The sequence below is a fragment of the Zingiber officinale genome, chromosome 2B, assembly GCF_018446385.1.
Source record: "Zingiber officinale cultivar Zhangliang chromosome 2B, Zo_v1.1, whole genome shotgun sequence".
Lineage (NCBI taxonomy): Eukaryota > Viridiplantae > Streptophyta > Magnoliopsida > Zingiberales > Zingiberaceae > Zingiber > Zingiber officinale.
In genome coordinates, this window is record NC_055989.1 from 106164550 (window position 1) to 106172291 (window position 7742).

The window sequence follows — 7742 nt, forward strand, 5'->3', positions numbered from 1 at the left end:
ATAGATTTAATTATTCCCCTTTAAACTTTAGAAGTACTTAAGATTACAAATAACATATATATAGCACAATATTCCTTTATTTTTAATTATTCTACTTATATTTTATATGAATATCTCTGTCAACTTTTCCGCCCTTCTAAAAAATTAATCTGAAATACTTAAAGCATTTAGTTACAAGTAATTTATCATCTTCCTACTTAATAATTATCTTCTTATTATGTCTATTGCTAGTGAACTTATTTCAAAGAAGATAAGGCACTAAGTACTAATAAAGTAGTTGCCTTTACCTTCCCGCACGTCTATTCGCCTCCGAACATTTATAAATAAGCCCGGAGATCCCCTTAAATCTCCAGACCTATAATAAGAAAGATTATATCAGTATTTTTGTTGCTCGATCTAAGTTAAAACTGTATTAATGGAACAACAGATGCCATGTTTTTCCTCTATCTCGGCTATAGAATTATCCTCTCAAAGTAATTATTCATCTATATATTTTCTTGTTTATCTTTGTTCAAATCAGTATTCTACTTACATTAATTGTTTTTCATGGAGGGAGCGAGACAGGGCGATGGCGGCAGCAACAACAGAGGAAACTGAAGGAAAAGGAGGGAAATAAGAGAAGATTGAGCGAGGCACAAGTGAAACTTTTGGAGACGAGCTTTCAGGATGAGAGGAAGTTGGAGTCTAGCCGAAAGGCCTTCCTCGCTTCTAAACTCGGCATGGATGCCAAGCAAGTCGCCATTTGGTTCCAAAACCGACGAGCCCGGGGCAAGACCGAGCAAGTGGAGGCAACCTACAATGAGCTCAAGACAGCCCACAGTGCCCTCATCGTCGAGAATTGCCAACTTGAAGCTCAGGTAACAAAGTTCGGTGTGATATGATAAATCCAAATATGTTGATTTACTCCTAGAATTTCGAACATTTGTAGGTGTTGGAACTGAGAGAGAAACTTTACAAAGTGAAAGAGGAGATTAAGAAGCTATCGTTAGGCATCAATGGAGAAGCTTCTGGCCGCAACAACATCGAGAAAAGCTACGGCAGCACAAGCTCATCCTTCTCGGTCGGAGATTCGGGGGTGGAAGTAGAAGCCAACATGATATACATGCATAACGAGTGCAACAATTTGTACTGTTTTTAAGGTTTTAAGGATTTATCATTGTTACTATTACATCATTTGAGTTATCATTGTAAATTGAGGTTTTAATTTCTACTAAATTATTCTCTCCATATTTGATCAAATTATTCTACAAATATAATAATTTTAAATAAAACTACTATAAATTATAGTAGTTTTGAGCAAAATTACTAAAATAAAAATATATGCAAGATACAAAAATTAAATGGATCATTATTTTGGTATTCTTAAAAATGGAGTGCTATTTTTTTTTAAGGGTAATAAGAGCTACCTTTTGATTTTGTCCCAACAAACAATTTGAAAAGAAAATATATTAGAGAATACCTACTTTGGTCTTTCAAACATAGAGATTCTAGAGCAACCTAGGCATCAAATAGAGAGAATAATAAATACAAAACATTTTAGAGGCATTTCCTATGTTTTTATCACCCGATTCCTCTTGGTTCATCTATTGAGTAAATTCAGAACTGCACCATCTCTTGACTGTGGTGCATGAAGCCATGCACAATAAAGTACTTCTAGATGACAAATTAAAAGATTGCTAGAGCTTTATACAATTAGGGACAAAAAAGAATTCAAAGGTTGCCCATGGAGTGTGACTGTGTGGTTGCTACTTTCTTGCAAGTCACTACTCAACTACAAGTCATCAACAAATAAGCAATTACTTGTCAAGACCAAACTACTTATCTTGCACCAACTTCAAGAATGCAGGTCCAAAACAGATGCATGAAAGAGAATGCTATGTTTTCCTAAATCTTGTTTGGTAAACATAGGAATTCATATTGACCAGAACAACTTAAAGTATTCTTAAAGACTGAAGCAATATAAAGACATTCTGAGCATTGAGTCATAAAATTGAAGTAGTTAAAGCACGCAGTATAGTTTGACAAGGCAATCAAATGAAGAAAATGAGGTGACAATGAATGATCAGCAACTTTAATTGAACTCTCCTATGATATCTACATAATGTGATGTGACATCAAACCTATATAGGCATTGATAAAGCAAGACTTCTGTGTTTTCATGTGCTCTTTGCATCAGAGTTTCAAAGAGCTTCTATTGCTACTGAAGAGGTATTTTCCAAACATGATTTGCATTAGCCTACTTTATCTTTAGAATTAGACAGACAGTTCTTGTTTAGAAATAGCTGCTCATGTTGCATGGAAGCAAGAATGAATAAAATGTTTAGAACAATTGAAATGGATCAGGAATTAGTGTTTCAGGAAAGGGGACAACAGTTATTCTAAAAGTTTGAGAATAAATCCAGACAACAAGCCCATGATGACCAAAGCTACAGAGCTCTATACAAAGCTCATTGAAATTTTCAAATGTGTCACTTGGTCTAAATGATCCAATCGCATAGGTGCAACAGCAATAGCATCCAAAACCCAAATGAAAAAAATTCACTTGCCTATCACAAAGGCAAAAACTATTCAGGGTAAAATATCACCACTACTTTGACTAGAAGTAGATATGGATATAAAATCATCACATTTGTTTATGATTCTGGCCGAGAAACTTACTCTACTGAGAACACTTCAATTATTTAAAATCAATTACAACTGATGAACTGGAGGCTACGGTCAAGAATTCATTGCACAAATCATTTATGTGTTTCCATCTCCTCGACTACAACAATTCTGGTAACTTCAAGGGTCAAGGATCAAATTGAGACATTTGAAACTTCAAGGTCAAACTAAGACGCATTTGATAGCTATTAGTTTCAAGGGCCCAACAGAGACATTTAAAACTTCTGATGTTAAAGTGAGTTTTGAAATTTCCAGTACCAAGCTAGAGTTTCTCAAAAAAAAAAAGGAAAATTTGCCAAAAATCTACAAACTTATACAACAAACTAAATCTTAAAGGACTATAGGCTGTCACTTGTCATTTTGTCTAATGATCGGCAATCATGACAAGTTTTCCTAACAGAAATAGATCTCTCGTTCAGAGATTGTGTTCATGCATCCTTTATAGGAACAGAACTGGACCTCCTTAACTCCGGGTGTGGAAGGGATTGTTTGAAAGAAGGTATGAAAAAAGAAGATGTAGAGAGCTGCCTGTGATTCATCGAAATTGAAGATAAACAGCTGAAAGCAGTCGTCAATCTCTGTTTCTCACCATCCTCTGTTTGAGAATCTGAATCATGTTGAACAGCAGTTATTTTAAGGGGCTCAGGTAGGATGATGTTACAGAGGGAACCTGCGAAGGAATTCATCAAAAGGGACTAAGTATGTCAATAAGATGGATAATATATTGCATGACATTGAGCATAAAGATTAATGATTCAGTTGCTAAATTCATATTAATTATCCAATTAAGGATGCTCTTACGTTGAGGTTCAAGCAAACTTTCTGAATACAAGGACATGATTAATAATAGAAGAAAGAGACCTATGTACCTTGAAGCAACAAGGGGCAAACATGTTCTTTCATTGCATGCATATGGATCTTTTTTTTACAAAGCAAATGACTAAGTGGAAATACATAATCAAAGCTCTGTATATGTATATGCTACTAGTTCAAACATGACAAAAACAATCTGAAAATTTCTACTCAGGTTGTGCCTGCACACTTGTAAGTGGGTGTAGATTAAAAGTAAAAGCAACAAGCAACAGAGAACAAGGAATATATGTATGTCTATGTATCCTCTTTATCTCCTTTTTGTACAGTTGCACATGTCCCTTATTGCTTCACATTTCTGGCACTAAAATTTTTGGCTTGAATTTCTTCAATTTATGGTTGTTCCTAATACTTATTTTGTTCCTGTGGCTATTATTATATGATTGAGCAGAAGCTGGCTCAGCATTATTTCATTTCTGAGACAACTTGAAATCTGGATTGTTCCACCAATCTCAATTGATTTCCCTAATCTTAATTCACATATAATGCCAATAAATTAGGATATCATTGAATCCCTTCTTTCAAAAATAATTTTAAAGTGGCTACTAATCTCTTTAATCTAATTTCATGCACAGCATAGTTAAGTGTCAATTAATTTTGAGTTATACACGTTTAGTAGGTTACAGAAACAAACTGGAACAGTTTAGGGCAACCATAAATACAGAATTTATTGAAGATAAGTAGTCACAGTTTGAATTGGAGGGAGCTATACCAATCCTAGCAAGTCGATTCACCCATTTGGGAATAGAGTTACCAGTCAAATTATAACAGATATCTTGGCAGAAGTGGTTGCAGTTCTTTGTGATCAAGTGGTAAGTGTCTCCATTATAACTTCCAGACTGAATTTCCACAAACTCTCTAATGTTTAAAGGGTCTAAACATGTTGTCCCCATGAATATTGATTTCCTAAATTGGTAGCCTGGACATTGGCGTGGCTCAACCTCAAATACTCCACTTGTTGGATAATCATGTGCTCCAAATGCATATTCGACCCCATGAACTGCAAGAATATATTCAAATAGAGAGGTAAATTTGATATTAATAGCTGACAGGAGAATGCTTATAAATCAATAATCTTAAGAGAAACTCAAGGAAAAAAGATTTCTTCTATAAAATTCACTCGTAGGTAGTGAAACAATCAGAAATCAAGGAAATATACAGAAGTAATCAAGCACTGAGATTTTTCTGTAGTCATAAATTATGTAATTTTTATTATACAGAAAAGATCTTCCTGTTCGTACCAAAATAGTTTGTTTTGGTATTTAGTTTAGTAACATTGAGTGATCTTTTACAATGTTTTGATTGGATCCTTTGCAAAATATGCTGTGTGATCTTGTTGTCTGGATTTTATGATATATTGCTTTGAATTTTTGTTATCAAAAATACCCTTGTAAGTCGTAACTTTGATGTGAACCAATAATGTAGATAGACTTTCTTGGTTAGTAATCAAGGACTTAGTTTGCCAAGGAAAGGAGCCATACTTCTAGACATAAGCCAAAACAATCCTTGTTTGTTGTCATTTTATGGTTAGAGTGCCTCTATAGTTACCCAACATCTATAAGCAATTATTTTTAAGGGAGTAATCTATCAGTAAATTCTTACACCAGTTCTGTTGCAATGAAGCAGATGTGAAGCTTGAAATTCCCTCTTGGTTCAGGCAGTCTTGATGACACAGAATGTATCATGCATGCAAGTTCCACCTAAAAAGGAGAACTTAAACTACTTAGCAGTCATCTGACAAGCAGAAAAGAGGAACTTGAATCACCTGGCCTATGTAGGTACACAAAACCTAATAAATTGTAATCTTGCCTGAAGGGCCAGACAATTGAAGGCAAGTCATTTGAACACCATGACCTAGGTAAGATGTTCTCAAGAAGGTTTCAGACATATGCTTGTGCTGAAATCCTCACCACTACTGTCTATAAAGTGTGCTTATCAGTTTACCCAAGTAGATACTATTAACTGTATTATGGTATTGCTTTCCCCCGCCCCCCTTTGTTTTCTCATTCTCAAATGTGATACTCTATGATTGGGTACTCTATTATTGGGTCCTTGCTAAAGCAGCCTCTATCAAACACTAGATCATTTACATATCTAACTAAAGAATTCAAGGTATAGCTACAAATATGAGAAGACAGAGTCAACATTATCTTAACCAATTAAAATTAACCAACATATGTTGTAGTTTATCAGATGGAAAAGTGCAATGAGTTGAACGCAATGTCCATAAACATATACCATGTATTCACATTAATGGAAACTTATGAATGTTTAAGCAAATATCGAAGAATTTTCATCATTAAAATTTTAATAAAGCAACCCATTTATAGATAAGTGTATCCATAAAATTTCTTTCAACAGTATTAGTAAATAGTACCTTCAACACCTGTGTGAAATATCCCAAGGCCTGCCCAGTACATGTAGCCATTTATCGGTGTCAAGTCATAAACATTCAGATAAACAGGGGCATCTCCTGATGTTTGGCTGCCTAATCTAACTCGTGGGAACAAACAAAAATGCGTGGTTGTTCTACTTAGTCGAAAAGGCAAGAAGGATTTCTTCCCCTTCTTTACGCTTGACTTCATGTTCCTGCATTCAAGGAAAAAAGGAGGACAAGTTGAAAAACACAGGCAACCGACAGTAAAAAAACTAGAAACATCATCTGCTGCTGCACAATCGGTGAAACTTAGACATAGATGAATTATTCAAACAACAATTGTTGAACAAACAATGCTGAAATTTCCAATTCTAAAACCACAAGAGAGAAGAAAAGTTTCTGGAAGAAATTGACAGATCAGCTTCTCATGCGAAAAGCATTTGGACATTAGGAAGCCCACTTGTCTCAGGCGAACGCAATAAGATCTTCCCAAGAATCAAGATCCAGCTAAGACGTTGCCAGTCGAAAGGTGAAACGGGATGACCGATGATGCTTAAACGAAGAGAAAATGACTCCGGGAAGCCCAAGGAATCAATGCATGCAATAAAAATAAACTTAATGAGCAGTTGCCAGCAAGCGTAAGCATCGAAAAACTTGAGTGCGAAAGGGGAAAAGCGCATAACAACAACTAGAAAGCTTAGCCTTTCCGAAGATCTGAGCAACATGGAACCCCCATAAAACATGGCCAATCGATAAACATTGCCAGTAAAAAAAGGCTTGATGACAACATTCGAACGCCAAACGCAGCAAGAAGTATTAATCTAAGGTTCATGAACTATATACATCACAAGGCATAAATGGAAATTAGGAAAAGTTCTATTTCTTTGATCAAATCCACGTCCTCGAAAACTAAACACGATTTTTATCTAACAACATTCAGGAAGCGGAGCAAAAAAAACGACGATATCCAAATCTTAACTGAAACCCACACGAAATCCTACTAAAGGAAGAATCTTTCTCCGAATCATCGAACACATCCAATCAAACAAGTTCCTCAAGGACCTAAATTGCAAGAGAAAACAAGAGACAAACAAGGCAACAAGGTACTCTTGTCCAAGAAAACCCAGCAATCAGGTCATCGGCCGCCGCCAAATCGCGCAAGGAAAAGCCTCCATTTTGAGAATTGGAGTGAACACCCGTCTTCTCCTCGACAGCAGTCTTCGGGGGAGACAGAGATAGGGTTCGGGAGGGGATCTGACTGCTGCCTCCCCCGAGATGCGATTTCTCTCTTCCAGCTGCTGCGATCGAGGGAGAGGAGAGAGAGCGCTGGGCTGTCTTTCTGTTGGCTGTTGGTGCGCAGTGAAATTAGAAAGGCGATGCCACTTGAGAACGCGGTCCTTAAAATACTTTACACTTGCGACAATTTTATTGATTTTTCACTTGCATTATAAAAAAAAAAAAAGACAAAAGTGAGATTTGGTCCTTTAAAAAAAAATCCAACTAATATTAATAACAGTTTTATTCAAAACTACTAGGGAAAAATTGAAAAGACATCCCCAAATAATGGTGTAGCTGAGTACGCTTTCTCAATTTTTTAAATATTTAAGAATTAAGTATAAATTTTTAATAGATAATTAACCTAAAAATATTAGGTTGTCCCGCTTCCTGATTTATTTGATAGTCAGTAAAAAATATTTTTATGGGATAAATCGACACTCTCAAGAGCATCAGCATTTGTTCGAATTAGTCCTCATTAATTCACATTTCACCTCCTAAAAAGTATAGAGTTAATGTATCACATACTCATTATGTTAAAACCTTCCCATTATTA

General features: G+C 35.6%; 2 protein-coding genes across 3 annotated transcripts; one reads left to right on the forward strand and one right to left on the reverse strand.

The window, feature by feature from the left end:
• Positions 1–351: 351 nt before the first annotated feature.
• Positions 352–1221, forward strand: LOC122049389 (homeobox-leucine zipper protein HOX12-like). Its single transcript, XM_042610777.1, has 3 exons — positions 352–473; positions 553–857; positions 929–1221. The coding sequence occupies exons 1-3, from the start codon at positions 416–418 to the stop codon at positions 1136–1138; spliced, it is 573 nt and encodes a 190-aa protein (XP_042466711.1). The 5' UTR covers positions 352–415; the 3' UTR covers positions 1139–1221.
• Positions 1222–2819: 1598 nt separating this feature from the next.
• On the reverse strand, positions 2820–7288 carry LOC122046674 (deSI-like protein At4g17486). 2 transcript variants are annotated; one of them, XM_042607472.1, is made up of 4 exons: positions 7019–7288; positions 5912–6123; positions 4247–4534; positions 2820–3334 (listed from the first exon to the last, which is right to left on the reverse strand). In XM_042607472.1, the coding sequence occupies exons 2-4, from the start codon at positions 6117–6119 to the stop codon at positions 3093–3095; spliced, it is 738 nt and encodes a 245-aa protein (XP_042463406.1). In that variant the 5' UTR covers positions 6120–6123; positions 7019–7288; the 3' UTR covers positions 2820–3092. The 2 variants fall into 2 exon arrangements, with proteins under 2 accessions (XP_042463406.1, XP_042463407.1); XM_042607473.1 differs by having other exon boundaries at positions 7004–7288.
• Between the last annotated feature and the right edge of the window lie 454 nt (positions 7289–7742).